This window comes from Panthera pardus, unplaced genomic scaffold, assembly GCF_024362965.1.
Source record: "Panthera pardus isolate Hobbes unplaced genomic scaffold, ASM2436296v1 HiC_scaffold_20, whole genome shotgun sequence".
In the NCBI taxonomy this organism is placed as follows: Eukaryota; Metazoa; Chordata; class Mammalia; order Carnivora; family Felidae; genus Panthera; species Panthera pardus.
Genome location: NW_026526766.1, coordinates 56,911,858 through 56,933,655, shown reverse-complemented (window position 1 = coordinate 56,933,655; position 21,798 = coordinate 56,911,858). Strand labels below are relative to the sequence as shown.

The window sequence follows — 21,798 nt, the reverse complement described above, 5'->3', positions numbered from 1 at the left end:
CAGGGGCTAAGGGACTCTCAATTTGTGTCAAAGATGCTGCTGTTTAGCATGGTCTCAGCTCTCACGCATATCACAGGTAACTGTAATCACTCACCTCAGAGACTTCTACTTTCATTCCCTTTTTGTCATAGACATGACCTGTTGATAAGTAAAGAGAGCAGAGACTTGGCAAGGGTTTTAAAGAAATGTTTAAATTATTTTTTTTGCTGTGATAAAATACATATAACATAAAAATTTAACCATTTGTTAGCATACAATTCAGTGTCATTAATCACATTGACAATGTGGTACAATAATCACCATTATAAATTTCCAAAATTTTTTCAGCATTCTAAACAGAAACTCCCCAATTCCTCCCTATCCCTAGCCCCTGATAACCTCCACTTTTTGTCTCTATAAATTTGTCTATTCTAGATATTTCATATAAGTAGAATCATACACTATTTCTTTTTGTGTTTGGCTTATTTCACTTAGTATAAAGTTTTCAAGAATCATCCATGTTGTAGCATGTGTCAGAACCTCATTACTTTTTATGACTTAGTAATATTGCTTTGAATGGATATACCACAATTTGTTTATCCATTCATCTGTTGACGGACACATGGTTGTTTTTACCTTTGGGCTATTGGTGAATAATGCTGCAATGAATGCCAGCATATATCTATCTGTTTGAATCCCTGTTTTCCATCTTTTGAGGGGAATATACCTAGGAATAGATTTATGGGGTCATATCGTAATTTAAAGGAAGGTTAACAGCTTATTGCTTCTGATTCTATCACCCCAGACTTCCCATCAAGCTTCCTTGAATCTCCTCAGGCCACCCAGCCCTTAGTGTCCCAGTAAGCTCCACTCCCCAAGCTAATGGTAAGAGGTCATTTGCTTGGGCCCCAACTCTTCTTCCTTAAGTGTGAGGTGAGGCTGGAAGTTAGTCACTGGATGTGGGAAAGACCTTCTATTTCATGAAGCCCTCGAGTCAGAAAAGTTACCTAGAAGAAATATGAAAATAGTGCAAGAATGTTTAGGATTCTTGGCTAGCAGATAGTATAAACAAAATAGCAGTGGAAGAGTCTTATGTCAAGCATAGAAACAACCATGGCCCTTTTGGGACACCTGGGTGGCTCAGTCAGTTAAGCCTCTGACTCTTCATAGTTTGTGGGTTCAAGCCCCACATAGTTTGTGGGGTCTTCAGAAGGTGGGGCCTGCTTAGAATTCTCGCTCTCTCTCCCTCTCTCTGCCTCTCCCCCACTCATTGTCTCTCTCAAAAGTAAATAAACATTAAAAAAGAATTAGAAAAAAAAAAAGAAGAAGAAACACCCATGGCCCTTTCAACCTTACCCAGTGTATCATCAGATCTTATAATGAGACAGAGAATTAAGATCTTTACCCAAATCAACTCATCTAAAAATAGGCTTTCAGAGTTTATACATAGGAAAAGTTGTTTGGCAGGGATAATAGGAAATAGTAGCTTTTTAAAAAAATCTTAATCTTAAATTTTAATCTTAAATTTTTAATTATTTTTTAATTGAGGTGAAAGGCATATGACATACAATTAACCATTTTAAAGTGTACAATTCAGAGGCAGGTAGTGCATTTACAATGTTGTATACTACACATCTCTCTAGTTTCAAAGCTTTTTCATCACCCCAGAGTAGAAATGCTCTACCTTTTTAGATGTGATTGCCTTCCTCAGCTAGTTAGTGCATTGGGCATGAATGTTCACATACCCGAGGACTTAACCCTGTCACAAAAATAAGTTTAGGCTTAAGGCATGAAATGTATGAGGAATTGGGCATTGGGGACCCTGCCCAACCAACTTGACTATCCTTTGATGGCTTCTCTCAAGACTGCTTATTGGTCTGAGGGGGAATCAGGAGATTAGCAGCTTCAACAATATGCTGGTTTCTCTGTGTGATTTAATATGAGAGTGAACTGACCCTCTCAAGACATTGGGAATTCCTTGAGGACAGAGATTAAGTCTTGTACATCTTGGTATTTCCAATGTCCAACACAATGGATTACCTCTATAAGGTGTGAAATAAATGCTTTTTGGTAAGCAACTGAATGGAGTAGGTGATCTTTGTTTAATGAGTAAAGAAGGTTGTGAGAATAAGAGATAAATGTGAATTTCAGAGGTATATAGAATTAGAGGCAGATTATTCTTGAAAACAATCTGCAAAGTAGAATTTCCCCAGGACTCAGGGAAAGCAGGAAGACATGCATACCATAGAACATCCCATTAATAGAACACTTATTGAAAACCATGATGTTCTGAGTCAGGGTTCCTGTTTTGTCAGAGAACACGTATTTGACCTGGCCAAGCTCCTCATTAAGGGTGGTGGTGTGAGCCTGTGCTGGTGAGTTCTTTGGTGCATAAAACATCTTCCGATCCCAGTTGATATAGCAACTGTTGCCCAATCTTATTATCTCAACACTATGGAGAAAGCAAGAAAAGAAGCGTCCTGGGTTAGAACATATCAAATACATAATCCTGGTTTCCTTCTTAATAGGTCAGGGCCAGCATCTGAAAATCAGAATATCCTCCTTGGGAACCTACCATGGATTTTGAAGGACATTCCCACCAGCCAACCCAATGTAAATCTGATCTCGACCATTTTCACTCAGTGCTTTACCATCTGGATCCGGATATACTTCATTAATTTTGCTGAGGCATAACCCCCTTTCATTTTTTCTTTTTCCAAAACATATCCAGGAAAAATAAAAAGTTTTGAACTTTTGCAGTAATGCAAGGCCTGGTAGAATTATGAACTACCTAATAAAAGGCTGTTTAGGTTTAATTAGAGGATTACTGTGGCTGTCATGTAAATCCACTGGCAAGGAAGAGAAACTTAAACACTCAGAAACTTGTTTCAGAAGAAGGGAAGGATCTGTGAAAATCAGAAACAGGTCATAGAAGCTGACCTGATAAAATTCCTGGCAGGGGCAATCTGCCTGTGGGGTAGCTTCTCCCCCTAATAGTGTCCTCTTCACTTTACCTGAATTTTCCCTATTGCCTTTATCACATTCCTCTTCTGTTCCAAATAATTCATATTATAGATTCTTTATGGTTAACAAGCATCTTCATTTTAAAATAGTTAAGATTTTTAATGGGCCTCCTTCCTATCACCATTTGTGCTTATGTGTGTTAGTTTTGGTCACTTCTAAAAGACAACTGCATTGAGCAACATGTTTGTTTGTTTGTTTAATTTCAGGTGAGGCAGGAGTGCTCTAGCCCACATTACTGACTCTACAGGTCCTCAAGCACTGAATCTTGATCCCTCCCTTCCTTTGCCATACCAACCAACATAGCTATTTCTCTAAACCCAAACATTTAATCATATCATTTCTTTCCTTAGAAAAATCTTTGCTGCCTTTAGGATAAAATCCAAACTCCTTGGGAGTCACCTGCATGGCTCAGTCGGTTAAGTGTCCAACTTTGGCTCAGGTCATGATCCCACAGTTCATAAGTTCGAGCCCCACATCAGGCTCTACTTTGACAGCCTTTTGGGGGGGGGTGTATATCATTTTATTTTTATTTTTTTAATTTTACTTTTTATTTTTTAAAATTTACATCCAAATTAGTTAGCATATAGTGCACCAATGATTTCAGGAGTAGATTCCCTAGTGCCTCTTACCCATTTAGCCCATCCTCCCTCCCACAACCCCTCTAGTAACCTTCAGTTTGTTCTCCATATTTGAGTCTCTTCTGTTTTGTCCCCCTTCCTGTTTTTATATTATTTTTGTTTCCTTCCCCTTATGTTCATCTGTTTGGTCTCTTAAAGTCGTCATATGAGTGAAGGCATAGGATTTTTGTCTTTCTCTGACTAATTTCACTTAGCATAATACCCTCCAGTTGCAAGTGGCAAGTAGTTGCAAGTGGCAAGATTTCCTTCTTTTTGATTGCCGAGCAATACTCCATTGTGTATATATACCACATTTTTTTAATCCATTCATCCATCGATGGATATTTGGGCTCTTTCCATACTCTGGCTATTGTTGATAGTGCTGCTATAAACATGGGGGTGCATGTGTCCCTTCGAAACAGCACACCTGTATCCTGTGGATAAAGGCCTAGTAGTGCAATTGCTGGGCTGTAGGGTAGTTCTATTTTTAGTTTTTTGAGGAACCTCCATACTGTTTTCCAGAGTGGCTGCACCAGCTTGCATTCCCACCAGCAGTGCAAAAGAGATCCTCTTTCTCCGCATCCTTGCCAACATCTGTTGTTGCCTGAGTTGTTAATGTTAGCCCTTCGGACAGGTGTGAGGTGGTATCTCATTGTGTTTTTGATTTATATTTGCCTGATGATGAGTGATGCGGAGCATTTTTTCATGTGTCGGTTGGCCATCTGGATGTCTTCTTTGGAGAAGTGTCTATTCATGTCTTTTGCCCATTTCTTCACTGGATGATTTGTTTTTTGGATGTTGAGTTTGAGAAGTTCTTTATAGATTTTGGATACTAACCCTTTATCTGATATGTCATTTGCAAATATTGTCTCCCATTCTGTCAGTTGCCTTTTAGTTTTGCTGATTGTTTCCTTCGCTGTGCAGAAGCTTTTTATTTTGATGAGGTCCCAGTAGTTCATTTTCTACTTTGACAGCTTGAAGCTTGGAGCCTGGAGCCTGCTTCAGATTCTGTGTGTCTCTCTGTCCCCTCCCATGCTTGTGCACTCGCTTTCCCTCTCTCTCAAAAGTAAATAAACAAACATTAAAAAAACATCCAAAATCCTTAGCCTGACATTTAAGGCTCTCCTGGATAGGATACTGAATTATCATCCAACACTTTAGCCTAGGCTACTCATTGTTCTATGACCACACCAAACCTTTGCACATGCTGATCTTTCTGTTTGCAATATTGTTTTGCTATTTTCTGCATGATGAATTCCACTCTTCTCTCAAATACCAGTTTGAGTGTTACTTTTTCTGTAATCCCCCAAGCCTCTCCAGGTAGAACCAACCTGTTCCTTTTCCAGTCTCCCATAGCACTCCCTATATATTTCTCTTACATCATTTTCCATATTGTACCATAATTACTTAAGTATCTGTTTCCACAGCTATGTTGTAAGCTTATCTACAGAAAGAGCTGTCTTATGATTTATGGTTCTATTTCTAGCACCTAGTATAGTGCTTGGCACATAGTAGGTGCTGTGCTCAATAAATATTAAATTAATAAGATAATTTAGTCATGCAGGGTGCTTTTCAGGTTGGAATGTCACAGTGCAGGGTTTAGGAAACCTGGAAAGAAGGATATAAAAACATGTTTGGATGTGTGTATGTGAAAGGGAATGATGAAAATAGAAAAAGGAGCTCAAAGGCTTATTTGACCCATTTCAAATTTTTGTCCATGAAAAGGCAAAGGAAACATCCTTCTTTTCTTTTACAACTTTTAGAACCCAGAACTTAGGTCATAATTACATCTATAATACCATTTGCCACATTGTTTCTGGGGGAAAACAAATGTGAGTTCTGATTAACTGATTTACAAATGTATGTTTGGGACCTATGTTATTGATTAACTAGGGGCTGCCTGACTTATGCTTCAGCATCACCAAATTTGTGTGCATTTTTTCAATTATTGCATGTGTTTCTATGTCTTATTTAGTTACATTATAAGCTATTTGAGGGCAGGGATGGTTTTCTCTTTGTGTAACTCATAGTATCTAGTACAGTATTCTGGATATGGAAAGCACTAATACAATCTCTAGACATTTCTCAGACTGTTTTGTACATTGGCACTGTGGAAAGTAAAGAGTTAAAGAGCATACAGTCTATGCTTCCCAAACATTTACACTCTAGTTGGGGAGTTAAGCAGGATGTATAAAGTCAGCTCCTCCCCCTATGACACAAAGTGGTCAAAGAAGCTCACCTGACATAAAGGGAAATGGGCACCATAGTGTTAAGAATAATGAAGTAGGACCAGAATACGAGGATGGCAGAGACAGCTGATGAAGGGACATATTCTTTCCATGGCAGATAATTCTGGAAGTAGTAGCCTTTTTTGTTTTCCCAAATGCCATGCCCAATTGCTAGGATAAAGCACATGCTGCCTAAAAACAGGAAAATCTGGAAATCAGAAACAGAATTAAATTAACATGTTATCTAAGGCATGTGCTGCTTCATGTCTACTTTTGGACATTTAGCTCTCAACAAAGCTTCTCTCTTTTCCTGGAGGGCAGGGGCATCCTGTAGTTCACAAGCTCTAGGCAGTAGTACAGGACAGAAAAGAAAGCCCAGCATGAGCCATCCTTGGAATCTTTTTTTCCTTTCAAATTTTTATTTAGATTCTAGTTAGTTAACATGCAGTGCAATATTGGTTTCAGGAATAGAACACAGTGATTCATCACTTACATACAACACCCTGTGCTCATCATAACAAGTGCCCTCCTTAATACCCATCACCCATCTAGCCCATCCCCCCCCCACCTCCCTCCATCAACCCTTAGTCTGATCTCTATTATTTAGAGTCTCTTATGGTTTGTTTCCCTATCTCCACACCCCCCCTACAAATGTCAACATCTGTTTTGTTTCTTAAATTCCACGTGTGAGTGAAATCATATGGTATTTTGTCTTTCTCTGACTGATTTATTTCATTTAGCATAATGCACTTTGGCTCTATTCATATTGCTGCAAATGGCAAGATTTCATTCTTTTTGATTGTGGAGTAATATTCCACTATATATATATGTAATATATATATATACATATATATATATGTAATATATATGTAATATATATATTACATATATATATATTATATATACATATATTCTACATCTTTTTTTAAACAAGTTTTATACAATTTCTTTATACTTTCAATAATTTTTATGTTATACAAACTGTTCAGGAACACGTGCTTAAAAAAATGTTTCCATCGCATTCTACGAATCTAGTATACATAGTTTTAGCTCTAAAATACAATTATACCACACCAAAAGTAAAATTATAGGTAGTCTTACTAATGAACAAAGATGCAAAAATGTTAAATAATTAGTAGCAAATTAGATTCTGCAGTATATGAAGAGATGAATATCTTTTGTCTAATTAGGTTTATCACAGGAATATAAAGATACATTAGCTTTACAGAATCTAAGAATAAGATTCAGTACTATTAACAGATTAAAGTTGCATAAAAGTGATCATCTCAAAAGATGACCAAATAAAAATTCCACATCTATAAATACCCTTAGTAAGTTAGGAATATACCTTTTTTTAAATTTAACTTTATTTTTTATTTTTTAAAATTTACATCCAAATTAGTTAGTATATAGCGAAGCAAGTTAGGAATATATCTTTTTTTATTTTTTTATTTTATTTTTATTTTATTTTTTTAAAGTTTATTTATTTTTGAGACCGAGAGAGACAGAGCATGAACGGGGGAGGGGCAGAGAGAGATAGGGAGACACAGAATCAGAAGCAGGCTCCAGGCTCTGAGCCATCTGCCCAGAGCCCGACGTGGGGCTCGAACTCACGGACCGTGAGATCGTGACCTGAGCTGAAATCGGACACTTAACCGACTGAGCCACCCAGGCACCCTGGAATATATCTTGATAAAAGTGAGCTACCAGACTCTAAGGCAAACTTCATATTTTATGGTAAAACATTAAATGTAATCCCATTCAAGTCAGAAAAAAAAATTGATAGTATCAACATTGTACTAGAGGTGCTAAGCAATGCAGTAAGAAAAACTGCAGTATAAATTTTGAAATGGCATAGAAAAATGGTCATTACTTATATCACTTCTTTTTTTATCCACTTATCAGCTGATGGACATTTGGGGTCTTTCCACAGTTGGGCTTTGTTGATAATGCTATGGACATCAGAGTGCATGTACCCTTCTGAATATGTATTTTTGTATCCATTGGGCATCCTTGGGATTTGAAGTGAGCTAAAAGTTATTAAAATACATTAAATACTAATTAAGTGCCAGGATTTGTGCTCAGTACTCTCTCTATATTATTTATTTTAATATTTAAATATTTTATATTTATAAATGTTTTAATAATAGATGAGGAATTTGACATTAAGAGTAGAAAAGTATTTTGCCTAAAGTCACTTAGCTACTAACTAGGAGAGACATGTTTTTTGTTTTTTTGTGTTCAAGTTTATTTATCTTTTTTTAGTAATCTCTACACCCAACATGAGGCTTGAACTCATGACTCCAAGGTCAAGAATTACATGCTCCTCCAACTGAGCCAGCCAGGTGCCCAGAGAGACAGGTTTTGAACCAGTTCCAGAACCGGAGCTTTCAATCACTCCATTATTGAAGTGAGGTCACTGATGGGCAAGTCTTTGAAGACAAGGATGTAAAAGGCAGAAGGAGCAGGTATAATTGAGACCATTCTCAGAAAATAAGATTTTAAAAAGCTTTTTATTATGAAAAATTTCAAACACTTATTAAGTTATATAAGTAGTATAATGAACCCCCATGTGCCCATCACCCAGCTTCAACAACTATCAATTCAGGGCCAGTCTTATTACACCTAAAACTCCTCTTCCCCTTTTAAGCAAATTGCCCACATTATATAATTTTATCTGTAAACTGTTTATAATTTTTTTTATTGTTTATTTATTTTTGAAAGAGAGAGAGAGAGAGAGCGAGAGCACGCACAGGGGAGGGGCAGAGAGAAAGAGAGGGAGACACAGAATCCAAAGCCAGCTCCAGGCTCTGAGCTGTCAGCACAGAGCCTGACACGGGGCTCAAACTCACAAACCGTGAGATCATGACCTGAGCTGGAGTTGGCTGCTTAACCCAGGGCCACCCAGGCACCCCTGCAATTTCTTCTTCTAAGAATAGTAATAAGAATTTTTCAAAAGTTCTTTTATCTTCCCTGAATTATAATGTCTATTCCAGGGTCAGTTATTTTATTTGTTCACCCTCTTCCTCCTCTTGTGTGTTCCTGTTTTCCCTCTAGTACACTTAAAAATATGAGGAGAAGAGTAGTTTAATCATTATAGGTTGGTTTTGTTTCCTTTGGTTAATTTTGTTTCCCCAATAGGCCACTCTCCTGAATGGGAACATGGAAGCACAAGTTCTATGTAGGTAGGTAGTATGTGTTATTTGATGGGCCTCACCCTCAGGTACACAAGGAACATGAAAACACATTTGAATCCCTTAAAATTGAAATAAAGTGGGTTTTACTCTGAAGTGATGAGACCCACATCAGAAGCCCTAGCCTTGGGGCGCCTGGGTGGCCCAGTTGGTTAAGCGGTCGACTTCGGCTCAGGTCATGATCTCGTAGTCTGTGAGTTCGAGCCCCGCGTTGGGCTCTGTGCTGACAGCTCAGAGCCTGGAGCCTGTTTCAGATTCTGTGTCTCCCTCTCTCTGACCCTCCCCTGTTCATGCTCTGTCTCTCCCTGTCTCAAAAATAAATAAAACGTTAAAAAAATTAAAAAAAAAAAAAAGAAGCCCTAGCCTTCTGAGATAATTTTTACATTTCTTTAGAAAGCAGTTCCCTTCTGAGACTGGAAGGCAAATACACTTGTTATTACTATATGTATGCTATACAGGTGGCAGGATGGTATAGGGGCCAATTATTGCCCATGTTGTTTTATGGACAGTTTTTAAATTAATTATCTTGACCATTATTCCATATACCACCCCTACTTTTCTTTTTTTTTAAATTTTTTTTTTTTTTTTAACGTTTATTTATTTTTGAGACAGAGAGAGACAGAGCATGAACGGGGGAGGGGAAGAGAGAGGGGGAGACACAGAACCGGAAGCAGGCTCCAGGCTCTGAGCCATCAGCCCAGAGCCCGGCGCGGGGCTCGAACTCACGGATGGTGAGATCGTGACCCGAGCTGAAGTCGGACGCTTAACCGACTGAGCCACCCAGGCGCCCCCACCCCTACTTTTCATACCTGCTAATGTTAGCTTGGAGCTATGATTGAGCTCTACCAGGAAGAATGCATTTGCACTGAAGCTTTCACTACCCTGGTTTGTCTATCAATATAATCTAGGGGCACCTGGGTGGCTCAGTTGGTTAAACGTCTGACTGTTGGTTTTGGCTCAGGCCATGATCTCACATTCCTTGAGTTTCAGCTCCACATGGGGCTCTGTGCTGTCAGCACATAGTCTGCTTGGGATTCTGTGTTTCCCTCTCTCTCTGCCCCTCCCCTGCTCACTCTCTCAAAATAAATAAATAAACATTAAAAAGTATATAATCTATCTGCTTTCTGCCTTCTAAAAACTCATCAACATCTTGGGTCTACTGATGGTTCATCCTCTGCCAGGGCTGTTACACATTTATTCCCTGTTTGTACTTCTTTATAGTCATTTCAAGAAGCTTCTCAATGCTCTTAAACTTGATGCCCAAAAGTGAATACAGTACCTCAGACAACATTTCACACTTTCTGAAGGAAAGATTGCCATGAATGACCATTCAAATATAGGCATTTATAGCAGCTACTCTACCAGCTCAGCTGCCCCAGCATTTACACTGACCCTCTGTTGCCTCTATCTTGTGAGAACCTAAGCAGAGAACTACATTTTCTCTCTGGAGACCCCCCACTGCAGATACCTCTATGGTCCTTCTCTAATCTGCACGGGGGTTCTCTAGGCCTGCTATTCAACTATCATCCTAGGACTTCTTTTCACCCGCTTCCATGTTTCCTGGCTTCCTTATCTTCTTTCTTAGTTTACTTTCTTGGTTTGCTTGAGTATACACAATAGGAGCTTCCTAAGAGATTATACAGGATGAATACATTTTTTGAATCTTTATACATATGGATATTTCTTTATACTTGAATTTTATTAACAGTTTTACTAGATTTAGAATTATAGGCTGCAAACAATTTTCTGGCACACATTTGAAGGCATTAATATTTACCTTCTGCTGTTGCTGCTGAGGAGGCCAATGCTATTCTGGTTTTTGATCCTGGTATATGATCTTTTATTCCTCACTAGAAGCTTGTGGGATTTTCTTTTTTTGTAATTTATTATTTTTTTAAATTTAATTTCAAGTTAGTTAACATAAAGTGTAGTCTTGGTTTCAGAAGTAGAACCCAGTGATTTATCACTTCCATATGAGCACCCAGTGCTCATTCCAACAAGTGCCCTCCTCAATGCCCATCACCCATTTAGCCCATCTCCTACCCACCTCTCCTTCAGCAGCCCTCAGTTTGTTCTCTGTATTTAAGAGTCTTTTATGGTTTACCTCCCTGTTTTATCTTATTTTTCCTTCCTTTCCCCTATGTTCATCTATTGCATTTCTTAAATTCCACATATGAATGAAACTATATGATAATTGTCTTTCTCTGACTGGCTTATTTCACTTAGCATAATATGCTCTAGTTTCATCCATATTGTTGCAAATAGCAAGACTTCATTCTTTTTGATCGCTAAGTAATATTCCATTCTATCTATCTATCTATCTCTATCTCTATCTCTATCTCTATCTCTATCTCTATCTACCACATTTTCTTTATTCATCAGTCAATGGACATTTTGGCTCTTCCCATAATTTGGAGATTTTATTTTTAATTTTATAATTTTTTGGTATGTGGTCAGTCTGCCTTGTTAAGCAGGACTTCTCATGTGTTTTCATTTTGCCTTCCCAGGGAGGCAGCAAGTATAGCAGAAAGAGCATTGATTTTGAAAAGTTATGCCTAGATGGATAGATGAGATGATTAAATAAAATTACATATGTAAAACATCTGACACATATTGATGCACTGCCCCCTTTATACACTTGAGGGCTGCACCCAGATCTTATACATCCTTGTGATTCTCACAAAAATCTGGCACATACTGGGCACATGATAGATTTTCAATAACTACAAGTTGATGACTTAATGAGTCATAAACCTGTCTTTGCTGTTATTTTTCTGTAGGATTTTATTTATGATATTTATCTTTACTGTCTCAATTTGCATATTTGTCAAATGGACTTGCTTATTGTCATGGATGTAGTGAGGCTACAGTTAAGTGAATAATAAATATTCTAAAAAGTTAAAATCACTCTAACAGATGTCAAGTATTATGACTGACCTTCAGAGAGGTAAACAAGTAGGTGAAACTTCCTAGGCATATGGGAGACATCTTGTTTTGAAAACAAGCCCAGGCTAAATGACCTAACTTAGTGCCTAATGATAGATGTTCCTAATACAGTCAGCGGCATATTTGCCCATGTCACCTTCCTGAATTTTCAAATGTGACTGTCTTCCTCATTAAGAAACCAGGAAATGTCACTTTATTTCTACTGCTAAAAGCTATGCAGATAGTAGTAGAAAGAAAGATAGTGGATACTAGCTTCTGGTCTCAAAGCTGAATGAACTTTCCTAATTTTCTAAAACCCCATTTACTAAATCCAAAGGATTTAGGAAAAGAACTGCAGTATTTCCCATAATAAATAATGGAGAAGAGGCAGTTTATAATTCAGATATTGGTGAGAAATACACAGAAACAAAAGGCATTTTTGAATTTTGAGAGTCTAAGCAATAGAGTAAAAATAAAAAGTCATAGAATTAAGTACAGGCAGCACTGAAATTGCTCAGTCATGCAAAGAAAATTGTATAAGTAAAGAAATAAATGTCTATATCTAACAAGAATAAGGACAACCTGTATAGGATAGCAGGGAAATTAGTCTTCAGTTTAAACTTCTGTTATCAAAGCTATTATTATCTGTCGAGTGCTTTTCCAATTTCATTTCTCAGCAACAGGATCTTTATTTTTCAACTGGTATCTTACAGAACAGACAAATGTGAAGCTGTTCTTTTTGAAGTGAGAATATCAGAATGAGGGAGCCAGAACAAAACTCACTTGATCTCAATTCCCCCTGCAGCAGACTCCTCTAAGGAAACAGTTTGAAAATCATCAGTTTAAGTAAGGTGTTCTATTAGTTCAAGTAAAGTTTTATTATAGTATCCATGAGTAAAATAGGTTATGGGAAAATAAAAATTGTGTCAATTTCTAAAGCAGGGTTCTTGATCTGTTCCAGTACCATTAATCAAAGCATCAAATCTTAAACAAAGTGTGATCATCCTCTCTAACAGGTATAGAGAACAGACTCCCTTGTCAATTGGCTCTATTCTTTTTTGCTTCTGACATTAGTAAATGGCATACTAAAACTGTTTGAGTCTTTCAAACAACTAAATTCTAAGTTGGAAATGCCAGCTGCTGCTATGGAAGGAAGAAAAACATGTCTACTTGTAAAGAAGTTGAAAAATGTCTTCAACTTACCCAGACCACAAGGACATTCAAGAGATGGTCCATGTGCGTCCGTTTAAAGGTAGACTTTCCACAGTTCTGCATTAATTTGGTGTCTGGTCCTAAGTGAAACAGGAAGACCAGCTCTTAGAATCACTGAATACACTCAGAGGATTGAAATTGGATTGAAATATACCTTTATGACCACCTAATCAAACCTCTTGCCAAAGCCAGGGGATAAAGCCCTGGAGAAAGGCTCATACTTGGTGCCAATAACTCAAAAAATAAACATTTTGTTTCTAAGGATAATCACAACTATTTCTGCAAAGTGCACCAATCCTGATTCCTCTTTTTTTGGTACCTCAGAGAGTCTAGTTTTTTATAGATGAGTTAAGTCAGAATAGGAGCCATAAGCTTATTCCTTTTTAAGTTTTTATTTTAATTCCAGTTAACATACAGTGTTATATTAGTTTCAGGTGTACAATATAGTAATTCAACACTAGGAGCCACAAGCTTCATTCTCATCATCATCTGGTTTATTTAGCTTGGAAAAGAGATTTTCTGATAAAGAGATCTCTACCTTCTTTTGAGGAAAACTACTGTTGGGCCAGGCTCTATTTCAAGTTTCTACTTGGGAAAGGAAGAATGGAAAATGCAATGGCAGTGACTTCTGAGATGGAAGCTGGGGCTTTTCTGGGGCTGAGAGACAGAGATTGTATTTCTTCATGACAGGGCAGATGGTAAATAGAAGTAAAGAGCTTTAGTGAATATTACTGACCAAAACATAAGCAGTTTAGAAGAAAGTATAAGTAGCAATTTCTCTGGCCTTTACCATCTGATTGTTATTTTTACATGTATTCTAATGAAGGAATTTCATTAATGTTTACACATGGGGGAACTAGAACTTCCCTGATAATGTAGGCAAACACTGAGAATGCAGGGCATAAGCTATGCCATTCTTTCCTCTCAAGCATTTCTTGAAGGGCTTGAAGGGATGAGAAGTTTGGCTCAGAGCCAGGCAGCTACAAGGGGCAGAATCTTCCAAGGGTCCTTAGAAAGAATGACCTTACCACAAGTTTCAAGGAGGATGTGGAGATCACGGTTGAACCTGGGTATCATGTAGCGGAAAGAGCAACTAAAATTTTGCACTGAATACCTCAAGATGCTCTTAAGTGGTTATCAGTTCTCTTCTGCTCTGAGTTTCCCAAAGCCCCAAAAGATTTTTTGCTACCATGTAAACCAAGAGTCAGAGGGAAACCTTAACTAAATTTGTGCTGGTTGGCAACCTCACTGCTATTACTTTAGGGAAAAAAACCTTTTGCTGAAAAATGAGCTTTTTATAAATGGCAATGTATAGGGGTAGCTGCTGAAGTACAGTGAAGAAAATAAGTGTACTTCAAATCTTTGGGGTTTGAGTCTAGTCAGCCTAGAAGCCACCATTATAGCTCAAGAACCAATGAAAAAAAGTTCTACTAAGGCCTCCCTGGACTCTTAGGCTTCTTTCTATGGCTTGGTTCCAATTATTTTCCACAGAAGTGAGGCATATAGGATCTTCATGTCTAGGAGTGAATTCTCTAGAAGGAGAGCTCTGAGTTGAATAGTATTCACTGTGGTAAATCTTCCTTGATGCTATCTTCAGTGTTCCCTATCTGCTTACTATGGTTGTTGTCATCAATTTCCATTGTTACCAAGTACACAGGGTAGGTAGCAGAGAAGCTTCTTCCTCCATTTTCCTGAACCACCAAGAATAACCCAAGAAAATCCCTCACTAAGCATAAGGGATTATAGTTCTAAATGACATCTCAAGAGTGGCCAATTCTTGGGGTGCTTTGGTGGCTCAGTCGGTTGAACGTCTGACTTCGGCCCAAGTCGTGATCTTATAGCTCGTTAGTCTGAGCCCCGCATTGGGCTCTGTTTTGACAGCTCAGAGCCTGGAGCCTGCTTCAGATTCTGTGTCTCTCTCTCTCTCTCTGTCCCTCCCCCACTCACTCTGTCTGTCTCTCTCTCTCAAAAATAAATAAAAACATTAAAACATTTTATAAAAACAAGAGGGGTCAATTCTAATGATCCACACTGCTTTTTCTCTGCCATGAATCCCTCACATTTTATTTCATATTCTTCTCCATAATGAACACTGTGTGTATTCTCTCCTGGGAGTAATCCATATATATACTCTCTCCTTTCACATGTTCCCCTTTTACATGTTAATTCCATGTATACTCTTTCTATGTGTATACCTTCTCTTGTGTCCAGATATGATCAGAAAGACTTATAAATGTCCTGTGGTCTTGCAATATAAAGACTTCCTTTAACAAAGGCAGAGCTAATAACATTGGCAGCTCATTGCTTGGGGAAAAAAAAAATTTTTTTTCCTAAGAAAAAAGTTTTTTTTCTTAAATCTTTCATCCATCCATCTACCTCCCTCCCTTTCTATCTGTCTCAAAGCCATAGTGTTCTGATATATCTCTGAGTCCCATATCTACAACTTAGAAACTGAATAAGCACAAATTGGTCATGAATGGAAGTCTGCTGTGACTCTAAGGAGACATACCAGTATAAATCACCAAGCCATAGCACCAATCTGTATTCCTGATGATGCAGCCTCGGAGTAGCAGCTTGTCATGGTCCAGGGTGAAGTCTTTTCCTTTATAAGTCAGTATTCCTGTGAATTTGTCCAACTTGTTATTGGGAGACTCACACGTCACTTTTCCTGAAGAAAAATTAAGGAGAAAGAGTCCTGGCTCTGTAATCTCAGGCCTTTCCTAACAGGACAGAAAGAGGCTTAACAAACAAGAGGAAAGAACATCCCTCTTTCAAAATACATACATCTTTTTCCTATCCTCTCTTAACTGCTGCCCATTGATTAGCAGCTCCCTTTAGAAAGGCGGACAAAGGTTTCTGGGCATCAAAGAAGAGTAATTCTGTATGTGACATGGGTCATTCAGAGAGAGAAAAACCCACATGATAACTTATCACCATCAGTACTACCAGGTAATATGAGCTCTGAATCTGAAGAAATTAAAAAACTACTTAAAGCAAATCTAGCATTTTTCTCAAAGTGAAATAATTTGGCTTTTTCTTGATTACTAAAATAGAATATGTCCTTTTTACAAAGGACGTATACATATACAATACTAAACACGTATACAATACTAAAAGCAGACAGGAGAAGGTAAAATTGCCTAGAGATAAGTGCTGTTAATCTTTTGAAATACATCCTTCCAACTTTTTCTATACATGTACTCATAAACATATATGTTTCCAAAAATAAGCTTATGTTATATATACTATACAGCCTACTATAATCGTTTTCTTTCACTTGTTAACATGTTGTGGATATTTTTTCCATGTGACTAAATACCAACTTGCATATTGTTCTTACTAAGTTATGTAGAATTCAATGTATGGATGTGCCATACTTTATTTAACCAGTCCTCTATGGATAAAAATGTGGGTGGGTGAGTGTACTTCCTAACTCACCATCAAAGGCAGAAAGCAGCTCCAGGTTATCTTCCAAATCACTGGTGACTGGGATGGCCTGCTTCACTTTCAGGTTGGTTTCACTATAGCAAAGGACACATAGTCACCAGAGCACAAGCCATACATACACCAGCAGCCTAAGTCTTCTTCTTCTTTGGATTGCAGGAAATAGATATTGCCAATAGAGCTTGGGCTATAGGTCTGAGCTCTAAGAGTGACCCCCACTGTTCTCTCTCTAGGACAGTACTGAGGTAGATGGCTTCACAAGGAAGCTGAGCATTAGCCCACTCACTCCCCTATCTCTCTGCTCTCATTCCCTGCAATACACCAGTAATATTTTAACCAATCCAGGAAATCTTGCTGGTCAGGTGCTCTACATGAAGCTGAAGAGACATCACAAAACAACCTGAAGGTGGCACCTGCTCCCTTCAAGAATAAGAAGCAGGTCTTTTAAGAAGCTTGCACATACTTCCAAGTAAACATACTCCTCACCTCATAAATATTTATAGGACCCATGAAGGAATCCCAATTAACCATTTGCTGATACAGGAATGCATAGAGACAGAAACAAAAATGGAAGCCACATTTCAGAAAGCTTGGGCACCAAGAGGAATAGTTGTAAGAATGCCACTGATACAAAACTCCACAGGACAAGCTCCTGAAGATGGCCTCTATCCTCCTAAGACCTTAGCTTTTGCACGGTAATGAATTTGTAATTTAAATCCTTTACAGAACGTGGTATTTTATCAGTAAATAATTACCTCCATACTCATCCTCCCCACCCCCCAAACCTCCACTGGAAACCTTGGAACTCTATTCAGAAATTTTACAGTCCTGTTTACCTCTTTCCTGCTACTCAGCATTACTGAATACAGTGAGAGTGCCTCCAGTTTAGAGATGGAGAATACAGAGTTTATTCTGCACCCAGGGGATGCAAGATTGTTGCTGCTAAGAGCTCAGTTTTAGACTTGAAATCCCAAGGATCTGGCCTCCTATTTTCTCTTATCTGGATATATCTAGTATCTTTGGCACTTCCATCTGAGAATAAAATTCATTCCCTGCATCATTCTCTCCCTCAGTGAGAAATTCTCTAAGCTGGCTCAATGGTCTTAAAATGACCATCAGGAAAGAACACTTACCCATCAAGTTCTGCTGTTTCTATATACGTCAGACTGTAAGGCTCACTGCTAGAGAGTAATAGTATATCAGCCTATGGTCAGAAAAGTCAGAGAAGATAAGGAAAGCAGGAAGGCAGACTTTTAATATTACAGTGGCAAAAAAAGCAATTACCCCAGAAACAGATATTCATCCTAAGAATTTTACAGATATTTGGTTTACACTCTTTGTCTAGGATCCACTGCTGCTACCACACTCACCCTCTCCTAAAGCTAGTCATTCTTTATCTGTAGCTATGGTGGGAGACAAACAAAAACAAACTTCGTACAGGAGCTGTTCATCTCCAGATGCACAGTGAAGCAGAGGTCATCAAAAGCAGTAGCAGCAGAAGTGCTGAGAGGGTTCCTCTGTACCCACTCAAGTCAAAAAGAAGAAACCACCATGCACAGAGGTACTCACCGTGACAGGCTGATTATTTCTTAGTTTTATTATATCTCCCACTTGAATATTCATCCATTTGTCCTCCTTTATCCTGTAAGAAAATGTGCCTTGAATGCCTGTTCTGAGAATTTCCCATAGCCCTGCTTTGACAGTCAAGAAAAGAAATAAAAAGAAAAAAGCGGAGATGAAGTCAAGGCTTATAGAAGAACCAAAGTGGTTTGTGATGCATCCTTGCTATAATCAAGAAGGGGGCCCATTTCTCTTGACTTCAGGTTATAAGGATTTTCTAAAACTCTTTAAAATGCATATGTAGTCATATACACCCCTAATTATTCTTTAACTAAAAGTAATACATGCATATGGTAAAAAAAAAAAATAGTTCAAATAATAAATAAGCATGTAAAAAGAAAAATTCTCTCTCCCCAGATTTTAGTTTTGCTTCTCAAGGTAGCAAACGCAAATTTTTGTATTTGTTTCTAGAAAATATCAATCCAAATGATACAACATATACATTTAAAAGTTATACACTAGAGGGGCATCTAGGTGGCTCAACTGGTTAGGCGACTGACTTCGGCTCAGGTCATGATCTCTCAGTTTGTGAGTTCGAGCCCTGCGTTGGGCTCTGTGCTGACAGCTCAGAGCCTGGAGCCTGGAGCCTGGAGCCTGGAGCCTACTTCAGATTCTGTTCTCCCCCTCTCTCTACCCCTCCCCTGCTCACACTCTGTGTCTCTCTCTCAGTAATAATAAATAAACATTAAAAATTTTAAAAAAATAAATAAATAAAAGTTATATACTAGAGGGGTGCCTGGGTGGCTCAGTTGGTTTAAGGGTACCACTTCTGCCCAGGTCATGATCTCACAGTTTGGGAGTTCGAGCCTCAGATCAGGCTGACAGCTCAGAGTCTGGAGCCTGCTTTGGATTCTGTGTCTCCGGTTCTCTCTGCCCCTCCCCAACTCGTGCTCTGTCTCTCTCTCTCAAAAATAAATAAACATTAAAAAAAATTTTTTTTAAGTTATACACTAAATACAGGATTTGCTGCACTTTGCATGTTTCATGTAATAACATATCTTGCAGAGTACTTATAGAAGATATGGCTCATTCTTTTTTTTTTTTTTTTCAACGTTTTTTTTTTTTTTTTTTTTTTTTTTTGGGACAGAGAGAGACAGAGCATGAAAGGGGGAGGGTCAGAGAGAGAGGGAGACACAGAATCGGAAACAGGCTCCAGGCTCCGAGCCATCAGCCCAGAGCCTGACGCGGGGCTCGAACTCACGGACCGCGAGATCGTGACCTGGCTGAAGTCGGACGCTTAACCGACTGCGCCACCCAGGCGCCCCTGGCTCATTCTTTTTGATAGATAAAATGTATATCCTATCATATATGGTTGTACCAATATTATTTTCTTATGTTAAAATTGGATTACTTTTGACCCCTCAAATCCTCACTTCCACAAAAGGCAGCTGGCAGTAGGAGCAGATTCTATAATACTACTGGCTCTTTCCCCTTCTGTTTTTTGTACCTCAATTTCCCCAATTGCATACAGCCCATAAATCCTTCCTTTCTGATAAAGAACGAAGCAAGATATACACAGTACCTTAAGAATTTTGGAAATATGAGCTACCTCTTTGTAACAATTCTGTTATGCCAAGCACCCAAAGAGCTGGCAAAGAGAAGGCACACCTGAATGCCATTGTATGTTTCACCTTTGAATGAAGCCTTGTTATCTGCAGGCATGACACACATCACCACTTTGCCAGAGCACGGGTTTTCCCAGGACACCTTTACTGGGAAGATAACTTCTTTGAAAAGGGCCAAATTTCTTTTATTTAAAAAAAAAAGTCTTTTAATATAAATTCAGTTAGATAATCTTCTTCCACTTCCTGAGTTATATTTCTTTTTTAAAAAATATTTATTTTGAAAGAGAGAGAGAACACGCAAGTGTGAGCACTAGCAGGGTTGGGGCAGAGAGAGAGAATCCTGAGCAGGTTCTGCGCTATCAGCACAGAGCCTGTCTCGGGGCTCCATCTCACGAACTTTGAGATGATGAGCTGAAATCAGGGTCAGATGCTTAACAGACTGAGCCACCCAGGCACTCCCTCTGGGTTGTATTTCTTTAAATCTTATTCCAAATTAAATTTTCTCTGTATGTTATAAATGTAAGTCCTTGTTGTAAAACCATTATTTATATATCCTTGTATCTCCTTCTCTGGTTTATTTTTTTTTAATTAAAAAAATACATTTTTTACATTTTTTATTCATTTCTAAGAGACAGAGACAGAGCACGAGTTGGGGAGGGGCAGAGAGAGAGAAGGAGACACAGAATCTGAAGGAGGCTCTGGGCTCTGAGCTGTCAGGACAGAGCCTGACGTGGAGTCCAAACTCTCAAACCATGAGATCATGACTTGAGCTGAAGTTGGTTAAGTGTCCAACTGAACCACCCAGATGCCCCCAAAATTGTTTTAAAAAATGTTTCTTGGGGCGCCTGGGTGGCTCAGTCGGTTAAGCGGCCGACTTCAGCTCAGGTCACGATCTCGCGGTCCGTGAGTTCCAGCCCCGCGTCGGGCTCTGGGCTGACAGCTCAGAGCCTGGAGCCTGCTTCCGATTCTGTGTCTCCCTCTCTCTGTCCCTCCCCCGTTCATGCTCTGTCTCTCTCTGTCTCAAAAATAAATAAAACGTTAAAAAAAAATGTTTCTATTTATTTTTGAGACAGACAGACAACATGAGTGGGGGAGGGGCAGAGAGAGAGGAAGACCCAGAATTCAAAGCAAGCTCCAGGCTCTGAGCTGGCAGCACAAGTCCAACATGGGGCTTGAGCTCATGAGCTGCAAGATCATGACCTGAGCCAAAGTCAGATGCTTAACTGAATGAGCCACCTAGGCACCTACTTCCCTTGGTTTCAAGTGTCATCTTTATGCAGATAAAATATAATATGTTTACTTATTTTGTTACTAATTTTCAAACCTGCTATATAGTACTGAAGGGGAATAGCTACAAGAGTTGGAGAAAGACATCTGAATATCTGTTGTATTTTGCTTTACTTTGTTTTACTTTGCACTCTGTCAGCCGTCATTTTCACCAGTAAAACATGGCAAGAAGGACTACAACATTCTGGCTTCTCCTGAAGAATTAAAAGCTTCTATTTTATGATACAAGGAGCTGTCAAACTATTACCAATTTGTTCCTGAACATTATAACAATCATGTGTCCCAGATTTAGAAGAGGGGAAGATATTCCTTTCTGATTTAAAATATTCAGTACTGTTGCGCCATAAGCACATTTTTAATATCCAGGCATTGCATTCTAACTTCTGGTTTAGAAAATATGATCAGAGGGGCACCTAGGTGGCTCAGTTGGTTAAGCATCTGACTCTTGATTTTGGGTTAGGTCATGATCTCACAGTTCCTAAGATTGAGCCCCTTGCATCAGGCTCTGTGGCGACAGCACGGAGCCTGCTTGGGATATTCTCTCTTTCTCTCCCCACCCCCTCCCCTGCTCATGCTCTCTCTCTCTCTCAAAACAAACAAACAAACAAACAAACAAACAAACAAACAAACAAACCAAAAAATAGATCAGAGAGCTAGAGAAGGCAGTGTTTTGATTCCAGAAGAGATCATTCACATTATATTC

General features: G+C 38.7%; 1 protein-coding gene across 1 annotated transcript in view; it reads right to left on the bottom strand.

The window, feature by feature from the left end:
* LOC109270178 (phospholipid-transporting ATPase FetA-like) overlaps positions 1–21,798 on the bottom strand; it is a 99,798-nt gene that overhangs the window by 26,617 nt on the left and 51,383 nt on the right. Inside the window, exons 8-15 of the mRNA XM_053908084.1 lie at positions 18,193–18,265; positions 17,757–17,827; positions 16,618–16,700; positions 15,689–15,847; positions 13,171–13,259; positions 5,860–6,056; positions 2,223–2,431; positions 95–138 (exon numbers count right to left, since the gene is read on the bottom strand). Coding sequence (XP_053764059.1) covers positions 95–138; positions 2,223–2,431; positions 5,860–6,056; positions 13,171–13,259; positions 15,689–15,847; positions 16,618–16,700; positions 17,757–17,827; positions 18,193–18,265 — 925 coding nt within the window. The remainder of the gene's footprint in view (positions 1–94; positions 139–2,222; positions 2,432–5,859; positions 6,057–13,170; positions 13,260–15,688; positions 15,848–16,617; positions 16,701–17,756; positions 17,828–18,192; positions 18,266–21,798) is intronic.